At 36.8% G+C, this 21,484-nt stretch overlaps 1 protein-coding gene across 2 annotated transcripts in view; it reads left to right on the top strand.

The window, feature by feature from the left end:
* VCL (vinculin) overlaps nucleotides 1–21,484 on the top strand; it is a 102,108-nt gene that overhangs the window by 29,979 nt on the left and 50,645 nt on the right. For both annotated transcript variants that reach the window (XM_045568948.1, XM_045568949.1), the window contains exon 2: nucleotides 7,958–8,028. In XM_045568948.1, the coding sequence (XP_045424904.1) occupies nucleotides 7,958–8,028 (71 nt within the window). The remainder of the gene's footprint in view (nucleotides 1–7,957; nucleotides 8,029–21,484) is intronic.

Genomic DNA, 21,484 nt, shown 5'->3' with positions numbered 1-21,484 from the left:
GCTCCATGAGATCAGGGCCATGTGTATTTTCTTCATCACTGTCTGTAATACTTGGTACATTATATGTTATATCAATATTTGTTGATTAAGTGAACTTGCAAACAAACTCGTCTTCCTAGTTTTCTTAGCTCGGGTCCATTTTTGCTGATGAATTTTTCTGTTTGAAATGCAAACCTAACAGTGTATTTTGCATAGAATCATTAAATAATTTCCATTGCTTAGAAGATAAAATCTAAGCCCATTGCATTGCATACAAGGCCCCTTTCTGCTTCTCCAACTTCCTGTCCTCTCCACACCTCCTCTCCACCAAGTACCCTGTGTTCCAGCCATGTGGATCTATGTTACCTGAACCGGCCATGCCTTCACATATGCCGCCCCACTAAACTGGAAAGCCCTCCTTTTTACCTCGAACCCCATGACTCCTGGAGAACTGTTATTCAGCGTTCCTAGAGTTTCTTCCTCTGTGAAACCTGTTGTACCTCACTTATGCAGAGCTGAAACTTGGAAATACCTCTATTAGAGCATGCATTACACTGCATTATAGTTATTTGTTTAAGCATTTGTCTTGTCTATGAAGGGCAAGGACTGAGTCTCACTTACTTTTTTATCCCCATCACACAGTGACAGACACAATGACAGCTACATAGGAAGTACTCATTAGTGCTTGATAAAATGACTGATTTGGAAATCAGAGAGGATTAGAGAGTCTCAATTTTTCTGGATGTGGCCTCTTAGACACTGGACTCTGGCTGGCCATATATGTATGAATGATACAAAGGATATCAGTGAGGGGTGGATGGATCACAAGCCCATCACCACTACAGGAAAACAATCAAAAGCGTTGCTGATGGGGGGTTACATACATTATTATTATTGTGTGGCCCAGGCTTGGCACTGAACACAGCTGCATATCAGAATGGTTGTTGGGTACAATAGATTGATCAGCATAACACTTGTGCCATAAGACATAGATTTGAGCCAAAGTAAATATAGACAAATGGGTACACATTCCAATGTCTGGTCACAATCAGTTGGCCCCAGGGGTTGGCACACTGTAAATGCTTACATTTTCATCACTCGTATTCTCTTGTCTAAATGCATTAAGACCCTATTGTCTAAATACATTAAGAAAATCTCCCTGCAAACTTTTTAATGTAATGCTCTATGGTTACCACTTACACTGTACAAATCGGTAACACAAGTCCTTCCTCCTGTGTTTTACTGTTTTCTTATGTACTTAGACTAGCTGAGGGAGACATCTACATTAACATATTTTTTAGTCTAGGTAGTAACTTGAACCAGCCAAGCCTTTTTTTTTTTTTGGCTGGAAAGAGACCAAATCTCTCTACATTACTGAACCAAATTGAGTAGATTGTGATGAAAGGAGCAATAATAACAACAGCAGAAGACAAGAGGCCTCTCACATAGAATTTTGAACTAAAGTCACTTATTGAACAAAAGATATTTAAATTAACTACTGAACAAAGTAAGAGCTCTTCAAAAGAAACAGGGCTTTCTGCCAAGCCCCCTAAAAATGCCCCCAGGCCTCTTACTCATTCATTACCATTATTTCAGTTTATGTCTAAGAATGTTTTATTTCTTATCTCATTCTCTTCCCACCACCTAGTGGACACATAGTTGGCACTTACTGCCTGTTTATTGAATTGAATGGAATCAGGCCTCAAGAGTTAAAGGCTATTCTCTGAAGAAGAAAATAAAGGAGAAATAATTCCAGCAGTGAATAGAACCAATACTTCTGAGTTTCTCTCAGCAGTGGAATAAAGATAGGAAACGCTAACATGCACAGTTGGCCCTCTGTATGTGTGGGTTCCACGAATCTGTGGATTCAACCAACTGTGGATTAAAGTATTTGGGGAAAAAATGATGGTTGTGTCTGTACTGAACATGCACAGACTTTTCCCCCCTTGTCATTATTTCCTAAACTATACAGTAGAACAACTATTTACTTAGCATTTACGTTGTATTAAGTAGGTATTATAAGAAATCTAGAGATGATTTAAAGTATGTGTATAGGTTATGCAAACGCGATATCATTTTATACAGGAGACTTGAGCATTTGTGGATTTTGGTATCCATGGGAGGGAGGGGGTCCTGGCACCAATTCCCCACAGATGCCTAGGGACAACTATATTTGCTATAAAGTTAGATTACTCTGCGAGGATTGCTTTTAAATACCAACCTAGAAAACCTGCTCAGAACGTAGGCCATAACAAGACCTATGTGTTGTTCTTTTCTGTTGTGTTTTTTTACCCTTTAATCTATAGATCTTTTTAAAGAAGGAATTAGACTTATTGTAAGGATAAAAAAAAATCAGGCATCAATTTTAATTGAATCTCATAATTATAAAATGTATATGTGAAATATACAGGAAGTGAGAGTTTTAAATTTTGTATTTATTAATCATTTTATACATTGTCTTGTTCCTTAAAGAATTTGAGGTAATAAATGAGAACTTAAGGTAGAAAAGAGAAAGTTAAAGGTATGTTTCCTTTATCAGAGAGCCAAAATGGAGTTTGGCCAACCAGCAATAGACAAGTAAGGAGACACCTGGAGAGAACACATAGTGGTAGAAGAAATATCTGAGTAATTAAAGGACTTATTTGAGGACACAGTCATTTATTAGTTAAGCTGGAACTAGAAACCAAGTCACCAAATTCCAATGCATGTGCTTTTAACATTATGTGGTAAAAAATTTGGCTTAACACGTCTGGTGTTTTGATGAGCTGGTGTTGTACAGGTTCCAGAAGCATTTGTCAGCTGGGCATGGTGCTGTGGCACCTGTACTCCCAGCTACTCGGGAGGCTGAGGTGCGAGAATCTCTTGATCCCAGGAGTTTGAGTTCAACCTGGGCAACATGGCAAGACCCCATCTCTAAAAAAAAAAAAAAAAAAAAAAAGGGCATTTGTTGATTATTTTTTAGATGTATAATTTTATCATTATATATGTATTAATATGAATTCCTTAACAATACATTGTAAAATCACACAATGAAATATACATCAATGAAAATGAATGAATGACAACTATAATACAACAAAATGTTAGAAACATGTTGAGTGAAAAAAAGGTTACTGAATCTTAGAAACTTGCTGAGTGGAAAAAATCAATAACTTAAACTACCCATTTGTTGATTATTACTGAGCTGTTTGTTTGCAAAATTGTAGCCTGTATTGGAAATCATATGCTTCCCCATACTAAGCTGACCTCCAGGAATAATGTTTTCCCACAAGCCATGAAGATTCTTGCTAGCTAACAAAGAGCATTTTGTGAATTAGTCCCTTTCTTGTTGTTCTACTCTATTTTTATTTGGAACAGATGGGTACTATAGAAACTGTTTCTGTTTTGATGGTGTGGGGAGAGAGGATGAAAGTGCACTTCCTATTATCTCTTGGTTAATGGCTTAAAAATGTAAAGCTTTGTCTTTGTTTCTCCTAGACAGGCTTTGCCAGTCGTTCACAAATACGACATGCCTTTCTGGTTCTGTCTTTATAAACTGGCTTCTTTGGAAGTTCTTGACTTGATACTTCAGGGATAGAACAATGAATTGGAAAGATCTAGAACAGTGGATGACAACCTTTGAATAAATGGGCAGGTCAAGGTAACGTAATCCTCTCTGCCTGCACTTAACATACAAACCCCTTCCTGGACTGACTGAGCTTTCTTTCTAGCCTCATTTCCTTTGCTGAAGGCACACCCCTGTCTTTCTAGTCAGGCAACCTTGTGCTGACACATCCGACTGAGCCTTGCCTGTGCTCTTCTTTCTGGTTGGGCCCTCTGATCTTCTCTTCTTGACTGGGCAACTTTCTCTCTCTCCAGGCCTTTCCTTTCCTTTCTATGAAGAGACCACGTAGCAAAGACATAAATGAAAGTTAATCTGGCAGCTGTGTGAAGAATGAATTAGAAGAAGGAAGAGTCGGGAGGCAGGAAGACCAGTTTTAGGAGACAGTGCAGGTCCCATGGATCTGAGCTGTGCAATATGTGGCCACTAGCCACATGTGGCAATTAAAATTAAAGTAAAAATTCAGTTCCTCACTTGCACTAGCCACATTTCAAGTGTGCAATACTCATGTGTGGTTAATGGCTACTGTGTTAAACGGAACAGCACTGATTAAATTGAACATTTCTATCATAAGAGAAAATTCTGTTGGACAACACGGCCTGAAATCAATTCCCCAAGTAAAAATGGCATTTATTCTACATAGTTATCTTTTGTGTTGTACCTTATAAATTGGGCCATTTGCTGTACCTAACCTAATTCTGGGCTGAGTGTATTGAGAATCAGAGATAGTGGATACTATCGCTTCAAGTATGAATGTAGCTTAGGTTATCAAAATCAGATTTAGTGTCGACAGACATGAATACTCAAAAGTAGCTTTTAAATAAATATTCCTTGAATATGTTTTCATTATCCATTTTCTTTCCCCCACCTACTCCTACCCTTGCAAAAGAGGTATAAAGTAATTAAATGCAATTAATTTTTTAGTAATGACCTCTACTGGGGTCAGAATGTTGGTTATTTGCAAAACTGTTTTAATGGTGTTGCCTGGTAAAGTTATGATTGTTTTATCTTTTGTTGACAAATCTTTGTGTTGCTGCCTTTGAAGGCATTTCATTTCATTGACATAGAAGTCATTTTTTTATTATTTATTTTTTACCTTGATATAGTCCTCACCCCCCATCACACTCAGTCTAACAGCAAGTCCTAATAATAGTTCTTCCTCCAAAAAATATTGTAATTCTGTTCTTTTCTCTATTTCCATTTTCGCATCTTGTTTTACGTCGCTTCCATTGATGACTGCAGTAGCCTCCTAACTGGTCACCCTGCTTCCCCTTTACCCTTTAAGATCATTTCTTCATGTTATAGGGAAGCTGACCTTTTAAAAAGAAAATCAGATCATATTAGTCTCTCGTTTAGAACTTCCTATTGTCCTTAGAAAGGATTCTAGACACCTCAAGCTGGCCTGAAAGGCTCTCTGTGATCTGACCCTTGCCTTTCTGACCTCTCACCACACCAGGTTCCCTCCTTCCCTGAGCTTCAGCCATTCTGGCGTCCTTCCAGTTCCTAAAACACACCCAATTTTTCCTGCCTTAGGGCCTTTTTCTTGCTAGTTGCCCTGGATTGTTCTTTCCCAGCTCTTGCCTGAGTGGTTCCTTCTTAGCTTCACAGACTCAGCACCAGTGTTGCTTCTTCAGAGAACACTTTGTCCCCTCTTTCCCAAGTGGGCTCCCTCTGCTCCCCTCTGCTTCCATCCCATACTTTCTAGAGCACCATCATTACTACTGTCTGGAATTATATCGTTTGTTTATTTACTTGGGTATGTTCTGTCTACCCCCACTAGAATATAAATTTAATACGAGCAGGAAACTTATTTTCATTCTCTGCTCTGTCTCCAGTACCTAGAACAGTGCCTGGCACATGTAGTTGTGTTCAAAAAATGTTTAATAGCACTGAATGACTGAGTGTTTTCTAAGAGGAACTCACCTCCCTCGCTGTGTGTGTCTGTGTCCCCCCTTCCCCCTACATATATAAAAGGAATCTCCATGTTTCTTAAATGTGACTGTCCTTCCAGGCCCTTTATACTTAGTATGAACCAGTGACTTTGTGGCTGAACTTCACCTTTTACTTCATGAAATCATGGCCACAGATTTTTTGAATGGTTGGTTTCAGTTGGAAAATATAGTGAACAATACATCTGGAAATATTCTGTCATGTTTTGATCTGAGAAACTCTAGAGAACCAGCTGCTGATATGAAAGCTTGTTATTATGATACAGACAACCTATTGTCTACAAAAGCACTGGCTATTACACAGTGGTATATGTGTGTTGCACATTTTCTGAACTATTAACTTGAGAGAAAAAAACTTGTATTCACTAACTTATGCATACTTGTATTCCCTGAAAATAGTTTATTGTGTTATTTTTTTTAACTGATTTACTGTGCACTGGGGATTTTTCTTCATTTTTTTTCCATTTTTAAACTCAATCAAAAGTTAAATGACTAAATAGTAGGACTGAGATACTTTCTATTATGGGTTTAAAAAATTGTACAGATTTCTATAATACATTAAATATGGTTTATGGTTAGCAGTCTTAGGTGGCTTATATTAATAAAATGGGTGAATTTTACCATTCACTATATTAAAGTTTATTCTTACACAGTACTTTGTAATATATGATAGAGTGGAAGAAAAATTGACATCTAATCCCTGCACAGGAATAATTTTGAAGAATGGGGTTATGTGTACTCTTTGTGCTATGATATTATACATACACGTGCGCATACGTAATCTGGTTAGTGTGATGTTTAATGTTTTGATAATTTTTAAAACTTTTTAACCATTACTATTTGGAAGATTTATACAAAATGACAGATAATTGTGTACTAAAATTATGAGGTAGGAAATAATTATACCTGAATAACTTAGAGTAACGTTTTAGTATTTTTAAATTACAAAATTGTAAAAACAATTCACATTTCAGAAAAAAACAGGAAATGTATATACAAATTCACTCAAAATTTCCTGAGCATTAATATAATCTCTGTTAACATTTTGTTTTATATTCTTTCAGTGTTTTTGCTTTATGCACGTGGATTATTTTGTTTGTTGTAATCATGGTGCATTTGTCATTTACATTCCTTCTTTTAAATGAAATGTAATGTCATAAACATTTTTCGCTAGTGCTGAGTCTTTATAAGTATTGTTTTAATGGCCCCCATAATACTCAATCTAAAGATATATCTTAATTGTTTCTCTTTGTTGGATAAGTTATTTAAAAAGTGTCTTAGCTTTTATAACTAACATCATAGTAAACATTTTTGTGAGTATTGTTATTACCACATTTGGTGTAATCGTTTATAGGTTATATTCTCATAAGTGGAATTCCTAGGTATGACATTTTTTATGTCTCTTAACATATACTAGCAAATGATTTTCCAAAGAGAAAATAACAATTCACATTGCCACCTGCAGGGTATATAACTATTCCATTGTCGCATTCAGCATTATATGCTATTTCTTTTTAAGTTGCTCTAAAATTAGGGAAAAATACCATATTTTTTTAATTTCAAATTTTTGATTACTAGTGAAGTTGCATATTTTCATGTTTGGTTTCTAGTTTCAGAGGCATAATTGCTTAAAATATTTTTCCCAGTTCCAGTAACTTCTATTTTTTCTATATAGAAAAAAAGTTTAGGCCGGGCGTGGTGGCTCACGCCTGTAATCCTAGCACTCTGGGAGGCCGAGGCGGGTGGGTTGTTTGAGCTCAGGAGTTCGAAACCAGCCTGAGCAAGAGCGAGACCCCGTCTCTACTAAAAATAGAAAGAAATTATCTGGCCAGCTAAAATATATATATAGAAAAAATTAGCCGGGCATGGTGGCGCATGCCTGTAATCCCAGCTACTCGGGAGGCTGAGGCAGGAGGATCGCTTAAGCCCAGGAGTTTGAGGTTGCTATGAGCTAGGCTGACGCCACGGCACTCACTCTAGCCCGGGCAACAAAGCGAGACTCTGTCTCAAAAAAAAAAAAAAAAAAAGAAAGAAAGAAAAAAAGTTTAGTCTAACTTGATTCATGTACTTCACATAAACTTTTAGACATGTAGCTGAGTTTTTCAGTTGAACAGACACACATATATTTAATATATTCTCATTGATGAATTTCTCTTTTTTTCTTACTGTGCTCAATAATGCCTTTAAATTAGTTACTCTGGAGAAGAAGTAATGCAACATTATGTTTGTATTCCATATTGTTATTTGAGTATATTATGGAAGCATATTATGGGAGCAATCTTAATAATTTTAAAAAATCCGGAAATGTCCTTTGAATCCAGAAACTTTATTGCTAGGTTATACATATATTTTAACAAAATGTTTAAGTAATAGTTTTTAAAAGTCTGAGAATTTATATTTGAATCATGAATTTTTTTTCCCCTTGTAGGTTGGAAAAGAGACTGTTCAAACCACTGAGGATCAGATTTTGAAGAGAGATATGCCACCAGCATTTATTAAGTGAGTCATTAAAATATTCTTCTGTTGCTAAGCAGAATAATACTCTTCTAAGGAAGAAAAAGTAACTGATTCCAGGAATATATATTTTTTTTAGTATTAAACTTATGACTTGTGTTTATAATTGAAATTTCAACTTTTTTGTCTTTTAACACTGTTTGTTTTTTACTGTTGATGTTAGCCATTGGTATTAGACATTTTTGACATAATTTTTTTTTTTTTTTGACACAGGGTTTCACTCTGTCACCCTGGCTAGAGTGCAGTGGCATCATCCTAGCTCACTGCAACCTCAAACTCCTGGGCTTATGTGATTTTCTATATGCATGTTATATATCACAATTTTAAATAAAGCTAAAAGTGTTATATATCACAATTTTAAATAAAGCTGAAAATGTTCTTTTATTTTTATCCTCCTTATGTTCTATCATTTTCATTGGACAGATGCAAAATTTTCACTCATTGGTGTCTTATTTCTAACTTATTTTAGTGGATAGGTGCTTCTATAGAACTGTTTCTGTTAATTTTGCAAAACGTCTTCATGTGTCAGGAAGTAAGGTACTGGAAGCTTCTGTTTTTTATAGAGCCTGTTTTGTGTGGGTACCTTTTTTGTCTTACCTCCATTGGAGTTGGTGATCTCAAGGTTTCGTCTAGATCTAACCAACATGAGCCTACTTTGGTTTTATACCACATCAGCCTGTTAATATTAAGAGGATTCTTATGCTGTCAGTTAAACATATTATAATTAAACTTACATTTATATTACATTAAAAATACACCTCCAGCTTGTACCAGGTTGCCCTTCAACCCCTGGAAGGTACAGAGCATGGTGAGTGAGCAGGGGGTTTTACTATCAGGTAGGTAGTTAGACTAGATGACCCTATAAAAAGTTTCTTTTAACCCTGACAATCCTAGTCTATGGGTATCATTTGACTGGTAAATGGATTTTGTTAGAAAACTCATTGCTGCTCATTCCTAGAGATACATTCTTGAAATATACTAAGTGACCTCAAAGGCTTTGTTGGGGACTTAGAAAAATTAAAGAGGAGCATGCCGTAGTTGTGATAAAATTTGCAAAAAAACAGGTAACTTTAAAACAATACAAAACTTCATTGATCACCCTTGGTAGTGGTAACTAGGGCACCAACCCCTTACCCTGGCATTACTAGTTTAAAGGAAAGAAGTAGGCATTTTTCTTGACTTTACTGATAAATTTTATTTCAGAGTAGCCTAATAGCCCTAGTTGATGAAGGAAATTCTAACCAATAAATGTGGAGGGAATAACAGAATTAGAAAATCATCATTTTGTGACTTTTAATGAAATAATTGATGTAGGTAAGGATAGACAATGGGTGAGACCATTCAAAGGTTTGAACTTTTATTGTACCATGGGGGGAAAACCTGATCTACATGGGGGATCAGGGGAAAACAGTGTGTTAGGACCAACTGAAACATTTGCTGAGCAGTTTTTAAAAAGTACGTATCTTAATATGTCACATTCTGAACTGCTACTTGAAAATAGCCCAGAGTACAAACAACAATATGGCTGTGGTTTTCACACAAATTTTGGGGCAAGTAAATATTCTACAATTTAAAACATGATGGTTCTTTTTTCTTGCTTTTCTGTAGAATGCAAAATGAAGCAGAAAAAAGTAGGTGCCTCCACTTGGAGGGGGCAGGGACAGAGAGGGAAACAGATGGAAGCAATTAATGACATCCTTGGAACTGTCGAGCAGGACATTCTTTTGAGCTGTTTCGTTGATGTTTAGAAGTTTCCAGGGCATGACTGACTGAAGCTTTCTCTGTAGTCTACTTTTATAAGGATTTCTAAATAGTGACTGCTTAGACAACATTAAAGAATAAATAAGTTTTAAAAATTTATTATTAAATCAGTCTCTACTCCTAGTACGTTAGGATATCAGGGCTAGAGAAAACAGAAGATACTTGGCCTGTAGATAGTCATCTGATGTATATTTAAAGATTTTTCAGGAAAGGATATGACGTTTTCAGGATTTAGGGGTCTCAAAATCATATCATATAGGCTATTTGTGTGACTGGCAGTTAAGGGCATGTTGGCAAATGAGTTTAATATTATTTAAAAATGATATATTTGAATTGTAATTGTCAATGAGGGACTTCCAGTACTCAGGCAATTCCTTATTGTCAAAGTGAGAACCATTTTAGTATATTAATAGAACAAAATTTGCATTGTTATAGCTTTTCTTTTGGGTGAAGCAAAAGTTATCTGATCCCTAACTGCACTGGCAGGGAGAGTTCACAATTTACTAATTTTACCCAAGATTGCAATAATAGCTACACTGTTGCACAAGAGGTGTAGGATTGCATGATGATTGCCATGGAAACTGCCCCAATTCTCATAATCTTCAGGAGTGCAACGGCCATGCTGTACTGGGAAAATATTGGTTAGACTTACCCCATAAGAGGTCATCTGTTTCATTTGAGACTGTCAGCAGGGGAGTCAGCTACTGTACTCCATGTTTGCATTTTGTATCATCATTATCATCTTCATCATCACCATCATCCTCATCCTCATCCTCATCAGACAGCTGTAGCAGTAGTTAATATATATGTGCAATGGATTGATTCATGAGCTAGACACTCATGCTGGCCATCTATGTGCCCAGCATGCTAAGTGCTATCTTGAATAGTTGTTCTTGCCAGTGTATAACAAATGATTTACTTGTGAGATATATTGCAAATAATTTATTTTTTATTTTTATTTTTTTAGAGACAGACAGGGTCTTGCTCTGTTACCCCGGCTGGAGTGCAGAGGCCCGATTAAAGCTCACTGCAACTTCGAATGCCTGGGCTCAGGTGATCCTCCTGCCTCAGACTCCCAAGTTGGGACTACAGGTGTGCGCTACCACGCCTGGCTAATTTTTTTTATATTTTGTAGAGTCGGAGTCTCACTATGCTGGTAGGCTGGTCTCGAACTGCTGGCGTCAAGCAATCCTCCCGCCTGGGCCTCCCAAAATTCTGGGATTACAGACATGAGCCACCACTCCTAGCTGCAAATGATTTATTAATAGTAATAAAATGTCTAAGTATACTAATGCTTTACTAAAAAAAAATTGAGCATATTTAAGGTCAATCCCTCTCATTCCTGCTCACTATGTATTTTTTTTAGCTTTCATTTAAATATAACGTGTTCATTTGCTTTTTATTATGCTTTCTTTAGTGGGAGAGAAATTAGTGAAATGACAGGTATTGTGGCTGGAGATTGTGCATAATCCCAGGTACACCATGGGGGTATGTCACATACATGTTTTCCTTTTCTATGTATGATGGAGGAGCAAAGGTGGAAACTGCTGCAGAGAAATTTTTAAAAAAAATATTTTAAGAAGTTTCAAATTAAAGAGTTGTGATACAGATTGACTTTGTAATAGTTACTCACAGAGGGCTATCACTGTAAGTAGGAATAGTAGAGAGACGGTTTATGTAGGAAGTGGGACCTGGGAGGAGGGACAGGTGTAGGGAGAAGGGAAAATACTCTGGTGCAGTGAATGGCAGGAGCAAGTCCCCAGAGCCTGAGAGGAAAGAGAAGTCACCGTGAGGGCGGTGGGAACTAAGCTTGGATAGTTAGATGGGGCTAAGTGACCAAGGTCCTTCAAAGCCAGGCAGAGGAATTTAGAAGCTCTGCAGTTCTCGGGCAGGAGGACGATAACATGAAAGCCGTTTTTCAGGAAGATTCATAACCAAATACAGAATGAGTAATAGGTGCCAGCACTGTAATGAAGAATAAGCTGTATGTCAAACTGACCAGATTCATTTTCTGTCAGCGTGGATTTGCTTCAATTTGATTCCTTCTAGATGAGAAATGTTTATGGCAAACTATTTTATTTGCCATGGAGAAATTGCCACTGCAGTATACAATGGAATTTCATTCTTATTTCTGCAGCGGAGCAGAAATGAATAAGGAAGGCAGTTCTTGGACCCTCTCCAAGGTGTTCAGTATCTGAATGGATCAAAAGACCTCACTGCTGAGTGGGGTCTTGTGATAAGAATGCCTTGAAAAGGGCATGGTGCACATTGTCTGTTAGCAGGCAAATGACAGTTTCACTTAGAACTGAACAGTGTTGTCACTTTCTGCCTCAGTACTGCTCTCAACAGTCAAAACTTTAAATCATCAAAACTTGGATTGATTCACCAGCTTGAACTATTTTTGAAACATATTGTCTAGGCTTATTGAATAAAAGAATGTTCCTAAAATACTGTGGGAAAGGGTACGTTACTGCTACATGATTGCCGTTAATCACATTTCCTGGGAATTACCTTGTTTTAACCCTTAAACTTTATAAGTTAAGCACAATTATGGTACATACTTGTGTGATTTTACCATAATTTATATTCATGTACAAAGAAGAAATTTGAAAAGGATTAAAACATGCTTGTACTTAATTTAGATCTCTTTTGACCTAAAGTAATAGTGTCATATTTTTAGACCACCAGCTCTTATATTTAGCTTTTTCTTTGCTGATGATCTTGAGCACTCAAAATAATTTGTGATGAAATTTGTATTTTTAAGCATACTTGTGGGTGAAAATGCCCAGAATATCTTTTTTTAGAATTAATTCTTTGATCTTACCACTTATTGCCCTTTGTTTGCCTGGGGCTAATGTGTAATTCTAATTTTTTTTTTAACTTGAGTTTTTGTGGTCCTTTTCACTGCTACTGTATTATAAGAGAAGATTTTTGTCTCTTAACATGGGTGAACAAGTTTCTGTGAGACAATCATTCACCTCTGTCAGCTGCCTTGTTGCATTTTTGACCTGGAGCAAGCACTCAAACTTTAAATAGTTCACCTTTGGACTTGCCACATTAAACATAGTTGGGTACTACTGTTTTTCACAGACTCTCTCAAACAAAATGATCTGTGAATTTTTGAGTCTTCTTGCAAAGGAGTTCTAAACAGCTTGGCATGGATTGAATCTTTGGTTTACTTTGTATATCCTTTATGATTAAGAAATAAACAAAACTTTAGACAGGTAATACAGTCATGTGTTGCTTAATGACAGGGATATGTTCTGAGAATTGCAAACATCATGGAAAGTACTTACTCAGATAGTATAGCCTACTACATACCTAGGCCATATATGTGGTATAGTGTATTGCTCCTAGGCTACAAGCCTGTACACTATGTTACTATACTGAATACTGTAGGTAGTCGTGACACAATGATCAGTATTTGTGTATCTAACACAATGATAGGTATTTGTGTATCTAAACATAGAAAAGGTACAGTAAAAGTACAGTATTATAATCTTCTGAGACCAGTCTTATATGCCATCTGCCATTGATAGAAGCATCATCACGTGTCACGTGACTGTACTTCAGTTTCTGTTGTCTACAGAGTACTCAAAATTACATGATTGAAAAGAACTCAAGGGGCCAATAGAACTTACATTTATTGAATATCTATTATTGGATCAGGTACTTATATATAGTATTTTCATTTACTCATGTAATTCTGAGAACACCAATTTCAAGGTGTTAATAAACTCACTTTACAGATAAAAAGACTGAGGTTTGACAAACTTAACTTACTCAAGGTTGCTCAGCTAGTAAATGGCAGGACAGGTTTCCTATTGGTTGTCTCTTGGCTTCCAAGTCCATGTTCTTTACATAATCCAACCTTCCAGGCAGTCATGTAGCCCATCCCTTGTACTATAGGTAGTACTAACTTTGTATCACTCTTAGAGGATAACAGTTTACACTTTTCCTAAGTATTTACAAAGAAGGAACAGTACAGATGTAATTTGTGATGGACTGCATTGTCTTACAACTCTTAAATTCTAAAGAAATTAAAGTCATAAAAATCTTAAAGTTAAAAGGAATCATAGAGATTATTTAACCAACTGCTTTATTTTATAGATAATTTGAGGTCATCAGCTGCCCAACCCTACCCTACAAAAACAAACAGAAACACTAAAAGCAGTTAGATACAGTATTCACTTAATAATTACCTTGACTTTTCCTATGTATAGTTCTAATTTAAGAAGCTCTCAAGGTTTAAGATTTTTTCTGCAGTCATTTAAAATCTTTATTGTTCTTTCTTTAATAGAACCAAAAGAACCTTATAAAAATAGATCCATTTCTTAAATACCTTCTATGAGCTGAGAACTTTAAGTTGTGTTATTTAATCTACTTCATTTTGCAGTTGAGGAAGCTGAGACTCAGAAAATCTCAGTAACTTGTTGAAGGTTATCCAGTACAGAAATGGCAAAGGTAGAATTCTAATTGCAGTATGCTAAGGCATTTTCTCACCCTTTTTCACAAGAATCTCTTCTTTTTTTTTTTTTTGATTTAAAAAATTATTTTTTATTTTTTTTTTTGAGACAGAGTCTTTTGCTCTGTTGGCCTGGGTGGAGGTGCAGTGGTGTCATCATAGCTCACTGCAATCTCAGACTCCTGGGCTCAAGTGATCCTCCTGCCTCACTCAGCCTCTGGAATAGCTGGGAGTACAGGCATGTACCAGCATGCCTGGCTGATTTTTCTATTTTTAGTAGAGATGGGGTCTCACTCTTGCTCAGGCTGGTCTCCAACTCCTGAGCTCAAGCGATCTGATCCTCCCACTTCGGCCTCCCGGAGTGCTAGGATTACAGGTGTGGGCCAATGTGCTCCGCCAAGAATCTCTTTTTCTAATGTAATAGTTACTGTGGGGCTTAAATGAGGAAATGATGTATGTGAAAGTACCTGAAAAGGAAAAAAGGATATTTGGTGATTACATATTAGCTTCCTTCCATGGCTTCTTAATATTTGTTTCTCAATTGTTTTCTTTGACTAAATGATTTGATTCTTCAGTTGCTTTTTAAGCTTTTCTCACAGATATATTTCCCCTAATCAATAGTCTTCTGTAGTATGACTTTTTGTTTTTTGACGATGATGGCTAGTTTGTATTTAATGCCCTTTCTGTATCTATTGAGAGGATTATACAATTTTTATCCTTTACTCTGTTGAGATAGTCTATGGTCTACTACATGAATGTAGATTTTCTGATAATGAACTGTGCTTGCATTTCTAGGATAAACCCTACCTACTTTAACTGTCATTCAGCCCTAAATATTTCATAATTTTGGTTGTGAATATCTCTTTAACCATGTGTATTATTTATGAGTGCATTTTAAAGTTTTATAAGTTCTTTTTACTATCTTTTTGTTATATTTTTCTAATTTAATTACAGTGTGCCCAAAGACATGGTTTATATAATATCAATTCTTGGAAATTCTTTAAGTGGTCAGTTTTGGTGAGTGTATTATGTGTACTTAACAAGAAAATATATTCTGTTTTGATTGGGTATAACATTCTATTTATATCATTTAGATCAATATATAAATATTACTGATCAAACTTTTTATAGGCTTCCTGTTTTTTCTGTTTGAACTATCAGTTTATGATTGAGGGTATGTTAAAATCTCCTGCACTAATTGTAGACTTGTCAATTATTCTTATAATTGTCAGTGTTAGCTTTATATATTTCAAAGCAATATTGTTAGGTTATAAGTTTTTTATTCTCCTGGGTTCTAAATTCTGTTAATGATTTGTTATTTATTACCATTTTTTTAGAATGACTTTTGATTGATGTCAGCCTGCTGTTGGCTTGTATCTCCAGATTTTGTTCTTTTTTTTTTTTTTTTTAAATCCACATCCCATCCTAGTTTTGGGCAGTTTTCTTCATAAGTGAAAATATCCTCTTATTGTATCTCTTCCACTTCATTTTGTGTTTAGGTAGCCACATCCCTAACTCATGCATTCCAATAGAACTGAGTGTCAGTTTTTTTCAGCCTAAAGATCTTCAAATAATAATAGTGAGACTTTTATTTATTCATTGGTTAAGAAATACATAAGAACAAAAAGGTACAATGAACCTAGTAATATTTTAAAATAATTTTTTATTTTATCAACACAACAGCATCAACATACATTTGAAAACTACTAGTATCTGTAGGACATACTTGTATGCTCAATCTTTCTGCTGTAACCCTAGCATGAGATGGAGGAAGGACGGAGGAGCTGTTGGACCAGTGTTCTTGATTGAACTTTGCAGGCTCAGAATCTCTTCCTGCACTGATGCCAGATTTGACAAGGGAGTCAAGGAAGAGGGGAGAAAGAACAGGACTTTCATGCAGGCTTTAAAGGATTCAAGAGTTGTGACTCATACTCTATCTTTCAAATAAGCTGCTCAGAAAGTCTTGAGGAGCATAAAGCTTGGGCAGCTGTAACATTTGTAGCCCTCTCATTCCCAACGTGCTGCTTCCCCTTCTGTTATCTCTTGACTCAAGCAGAATTCTGTTTTGTTTGAAGGTGAAGTAAAAACTGGCTGCATACCCTCCTAACCAAATCTGAAATAAAAGAATTTATTGAGCCTGAGGGTTGTGTGTGCATGTGTATTTTAGCCTTGTTATCTCAATATACATGTTCCAGCAAAGGAGAATTTGGTGTTGTCCTTAAAGGGTTTTTGAATGTTTTCAATATGACTCATTGTAGGGCTTTTTTTGTAACTTATTTTTTCCCTCAGCATTTTTTTTTCTTTAAGACAGGGTCTTGCTTTGTTGCTCTGGCTACAGTGCACTGGGGAGATCATAGCTCACTGCAACCTCCACCTCCTGGGTTCAAGTGATCCTCTTGCCTCAGCCTCCTGAATAGCTGGGATTATAGGCCTGTGCTACCACGCCTGGCTAATTGTTCTAGGTTTTGTACAGATGGGGGTCTTGCTCTTGTTCAGGCTGGTCTCGAACTCCTAACCTCAAGCAATCCTCCCGCCTCAGCCTCCCAGAATGCTAGGATTATAGGAGCTTTATTTTTAATTGACAAATGAAAATTATATATATATTTAAGATGTATTATTGTGTTTTTAATTTTAGTTTTGGGTGTACACATGCAGTGTCCTGTACTATCACTGTTTGGCCTTGATAAGAGCAAGAAGACCACTTTGCATTATGTTGTGCTTTAAGAGAGTTGGGACAGGGTAACGAATACTTCATGGATGAAGTCGTAGGACCTTTAAATCTAGGAGCACGGGGTTGGAACAGCATGTTTCAGTATTATCACACAGCGTCCACCTGGGTGAGTCAGTGTTGTGCAGTTGCTACTTGAACTAGATTAAAGCTTGTCATTGTACTCTGTGTTCCCAACTCCCTCCTAAAAACTGTAACTGTGCTGTGGCCTTCATGCAGGCCTGTAGATGACTAATGGCTGAAGATCCTTGACCTTTCCCAAAATGGCAACTCCAGAGCAAAGCATATCAGCTATTACTGGGACGCCACAGAATGAGTCTATTTCTACTGTTTTAAAGTAACATCTGTGCAAAATGGCTGATATATAAAAGAAAAAATTCTTTTCATGATTCTCTTTGAGTCTTGAAATAGTGACATGTATTATTTTTATTTTTTTAATCATATGTATATATAAAGAAAGATCTGAGGAGGGTATGAATTGATGATAGAGAGAGTACTTCCTATTTGAGGGATACTAGAATGGCTGAACTACCAGCTGCTGATGCCTGAAATTTTACTGGAGCTCATTCCTCAGGTCAACAATTTTTTTTTTTTTTTAAAGAAACAAAGTCTCACTTTGGTGGCCAGGCTGGAGTGCAGTGGTACAATCATAGCTCACAACAGCCTTGGACTTATAGGCTCACTTGATCTTCCCACCTCAGCCTCCCCAGTAGCTAGGACTAAAGGTGTGTGCCATCATGCCTGGCTAATTAAAAAAATTTTTTTTTGTAGAGATGGGGTCTCACTATTTTGCCCAGGCTCATCTGGAACTCTTGGCCTCAAGCAATCCTCCCACCTTGGCTTCCCAAAGTGCTGGGTTACAGGAGTGAGCCACTTCACCTGGCCTAACAATTTAAATCTTAGTATCTTCAAACCAGGCCATGCATGTAGTCACAGAGAAAAAGAGTCTTAAAAGAAGATATTATCATGCATTTAAGATTATTAAACATAAGCACTTGAATATACCACCATTTTTATGAACCTGTTTTGGCATTTCTTCATTTTTAAATATGATGGGCTTCTCAAACTTGGAAGTGATCTGGGCCTTGATCTCTTAAGATACTCTGCCCAGATGGGAAAAGAAGGAAGGCTTCAACAAGGGTTAAGAACAGAGCAGAGGGGCCAGGCGTGGTGGCTCACTCCTGTAATCCTAGCATTTTGGGAGGCTGAGGAGGATTGCTTGAGGTCAGGAATTTGAGACCAGCCTGAGCAAGAGCAAGACCCCATCTCTACAAAACATAGAAAAATTAGCCAGGTACAGTGGCACATGACTGTAGTCCCAGCTACTTGGGAGGCTGAGGTGGGAGGATCACTTGAGCCCAGGAATTAGAGGCTGTAATTAGCTATGATGACGCCACTGCACTCTACCCCTGGCGACAGAGTGAAACCATGTCTCAAAAAAGAAAAAATAAAGAAGAACAGAGCAGAAATAGCCCTGACAATCGATTTTGCCTGCCAAATAATTGTATCAGGGCCAGACTGGTTGGAGATGACAGTGAAGGAGGTGCTGGGTGCCGTAGCCACAGCAGAGAAAACCACCGATCAGCTGATCATGTTCTCTAACTTCCTTCCTTCCACCTGTTTCCTTCCTGTCTCCCAAGTGTTGTCAGGGCTTTCTGTGATCAGATATGTTTGTGGTCCCACCAGTGTGCTCTCAGTTTCTAAAACAGAGGTCCCAAGATGTAAACACCTGTTTCCTTGGGTATGCTCCAGGACACTGCAACTTCCATGAAATCAAATTTGCAGGTGTTCTGCTCCATAGCACCTCAGTCTTTAGCGAACAGAATGCATTTTTCTTGACAGCTTTCATAACCTAAATGGCTATACTGTTTAAAATAAGTTTTTGTTTTTCCAGTTTTATTCAAACAGTGAATTTGATAAAGGATGAGTTGCCTCCACCCTTCCTCAACATTTTTTGGAGGGGGGGAGGGTGAAAGTTTAATTTGTTGACTGTTTGAGAGAGCTTTTCAGTTTGAAATTACGGACTGTATATGTCTAAATAGACTGATTAGACTATCTCATTTATATTATTTTGTCTAAAGCTCTCTCTCCTTTAAATGGCTAAATCAGTGAGCTGGGATACCATGATTGACTTTTATTGAAACAGATTGAGATTGCTTGGCTTCAGAGTGAGTGAGTTACCTGTGTTTTATGATGGTAGACTGCCCTCCCTAGTCGAACTAGTTCTATTGCAAATGCATGTTATTTTTCACAGAAACGACTTTGTGTGTGTTTGTGTGTGTGTGTTATATTTAGAGAGATCTATTGGGGGAAAAAAAAACCTCCAGAGATGCTGGGAAGAGAATCATCTTTTTAAACAGTGCTGAGCTTCTGAAGGCAGGAGCAGTGTAGTCATTACTGTCTCCATCACAACTTTCCGAACCTCTTAGGTAAAAATGACTCCTCCTGCTTTTGTGCCCTCAGTATACACTGAATATAATTTTAAATACTGATTTGTACTTGTTTGTTTATATGTCTGTCTCTCCTACCAAGATCTTCCTTAAAAGTAAGGCCTTTAAAAAAAAAAGACCCCAAACATCCTATTTCTAGGAATCATAGCATGTAGAAGGTACTCAGTGTATCAGATAAATAAATATATGAAAGAATTCAACTAAAGGAATTTAAGATTAGTAACTCACTTTTTCTGGGTATAGTCTTAAAGAACCTTTAAGAAGGACTTATGGCAGAGTTTTAATAATTTCTTGATGTATTTTCCTCTTTTTTTCCTTAAAAAAAATTCAGCATAAGCTGCTTGATTAGTGATCATTGAAATCACATGTAGCTGAGGAGTTTGCCTGCTTCTCTTAAGTTGTCTCAAATCATATCAGGTGGTAATTCTGGGAAGAATATGTTAGTGGGTCATGAGTGAGCATATTTTGGGATCCCATGAGGCTGTCATTGGTCCATTTGATAGATACCATAAGATTTTTTCTAGTGTAGGTTGAAGACTCGAAGGCAGAGAGATGCCGTAATCTGTACTACTTGATTGATTTAAAGTATTGAAGCAAATATTATTAGTATTTAGTTAAGATCCATGATTATTTAGGAAACTGACTGCATCCCTACTTTCCTTCTTTAAAATGCTTTTTAAAAATTCAAATTTCTATTGTAAAAGATCACTTTAAGAAGCCAGGCAGATTGAATGTTTCAATAAAATCAAATTTTCCACAGACAAGACAGACTTCTTCCTGTTTCTGACTGCTGGTTAGTCATAGTGGGATTTGTTTGGCTTTTATGAATGCCATTAAATTTCTAATGTGCAGATCAGATGTCTTATTGTACAAAAAATGGTGCAGTGTCTGTTTTGGACCTATCACTTTACCACACAAGGGAACCATTAGTGAAAAATCAATTTGATTCCTGCAAACCTTTTTCATTTTATGTCTTCTTTTCTAGTTTCCTTTCTCCATAATGGTTATTCCTATCATTTGTTTTTTGTTTTTCCCGAATTTGAAAAACTCATACAGTAACTGGGTCCTCATGAATAGGTATGTAACAAGAGTTGCATTCTGTGATTCTTATGTTTGTTTGCTAAAATTTTATCAAGGTGCAAGTTTCCTGGAAATAAAATCAAGTTTGGGACTCTTTAAAGTTAATGATGGCCTGGCGCAGTGGCTCATGCCTGTAATCCCAGCACTTTGGGAGGCTGAGGCGGGAGGATCACTTGAGGTCAGAAGTTTGAGGCCAGCCTCAGCAACAAAGCGAGACCCTGTCTCTACAAAAAAATAGAAAAATTAGCCAGATGTGGTAGTGCATGCCTGTAGTCTCAGCTACTTGGGAGACTGAGGCAGGAGGACCGCTTGAGCCCAGGAGTTTGAGGTTGCAGTGAGCTATGATGACGCCACTGCCCTCATGCCCAGGCAACAGAGCAAGACCCTCTTTCCAATAAAAACAAACAAAAAACAGAGGGAAAAAACCCTTCTCAATCCACAAAAAGGATAAAGAAAAGGGGTAAAAAGGAAACTGAGATACATATAGAACAAAAATAAGATATGGTAATAATTCCAAATATATCAGTAATTTTAATAAATATAAATGAGATAAATTATTAAGTTAGAAGTTGCTAGTCTGGATTTAACAATATAGCTATATGGTATTTCTAAAAGATATACCTAAAATATAAGGGTACTAAGAGCTTGAAATACATGATGGAAAGGTATGCCAGTCAAATAAAATAACCAAAGAAAGCTGGTTTGCACTATTAATATCAGACAAAACAGATATTAGGGCAGCAAATGGTGATAAAGAGAGGCACTGTATAATAATAAGTAGGTTCTAGTCACTAGAAAGATATAATAGTAGTAAACTTATATGTAATTAATAAGGTAGCCTCAATATATATAAAACAAAAACAGAGCTACAAGAAGATATGCGGCCAGGTGCGGTGGCTCATGCCTGTAATCCTAGCACTCTGGGAGGCCGAGGCGGGTGGATCGCTCGAGGTCAGG

This window comes from Lemur catta, chromosome 14 (assembly GCF_020740605.2).
Source record: "Lemur catta isolate mLemCat1 chromosome 14, mLemCat1.pri, whole genome shotgun sequence".
Lineage (NCBI taxonomy): Eukaryota > Metazoa > Chordata > Mammalia > Primates > Lemuridae > Lemur > Lemur catta.
The sequence above is the reverse complement of the archived record's forward strand: the minus strand, read 5'-3'. Positions and strand labels throughout refer to the sequence as shown.